The sequence below is a fragment of the Myotis brandtii genome, unplaced genomic scaffold, assembly GCF_000412655.1.
Source record: "Myotis brandtii unplaced genomic scaffold, ASM41265v1 scaffold314, whole genome shotgun sequence".
Classification (NCBI taxonomy): Eukaryota; Metazoa; Chordata; class Mammalia; order Chiroptera; family Vespertilionidae; genus Myotis; species Myotis brandtii.
In genome coordinates this window covers 2,388,508-2,389,105 of record NW_005362033.1, presented here as the reverse complement: position 1 = coordinate 2,389,105, position 598 = coordinate 2,388,508, and the positions used below count along the sequence as shown (strand labels likewise).

General features: G+C 68.9%; 1 protein-coding gene across 1 annotated transcript in view; it reads left to right on the top strand.

Annotated features, from left to right (window-relative positions):
* SLC47A2 (solute carrier family 47 (multidrug and toxin extrusion), member 2) overlaps nucleotides 1-598 on the top strand; it is a 21,942-nt gene that overhangs the window by 3,808 nt on the left and 17,536 nt on the right. Inside the window, 1 exon segment of the mRNA XM_014542810.1 lies at nucleotides 60-389. Coding sequence (XP_014398296.1) covers nucleotides 60-389 — 330 coding nt within the window.

Here is a 598-nt window from a genome sequence, read left to right as displayed (position 1 = left end):
CGGATGCAGGCCCTCCTTGGGCAGCGCCTGACCAGCCTGTTTCCTCCTGTTGGCATCAGTTCATCAACGTCTGCGGCGTTTCCGTGGGTCTCGGCTTCTCCTCGGCGTGTGACACCTTGATGTCCCAGGTAGGCGGGCCTCCTGGAGCCGGGCAGGGCAGAGCCGTCCCTCCACTGCTGCCCAAGGGGGGTGGGACCCCCAAAGGCTCCTGGGTGCTCCCTGGAGTGGGAGCCTGTCAAGCAGACCCGGTGGGGCAGCTGCCTCCCCCGCCCCCCCCCCACCTGCTCCCTAAGGACCGAGTGCTGCCAGGAACACAGACCTCCCCGAAGCCGGGCCGGGCAGCGAGCCTGGCAGGAAGGGGTGGAGCGGGTCCCTGCTCGTGTGTCAGATTTTGAGGGTGCACAGATAGGACCCCTGCCCCGGGGCGCCCAGCCTCGGGGACCCGAGTTCTGGGCTTCGGGTGGACCTGGGGACCTGGGGACCTGGGTTGGGCCCTGCTGCCACTTACTAGCAGGTGACTTTGCGAATGCTCTCCAGCCCCCGGCCTCGGCTGCGCGGGGAAATAGCGCTCGGGAAGGACTGGGGCGGGGGGACCGGG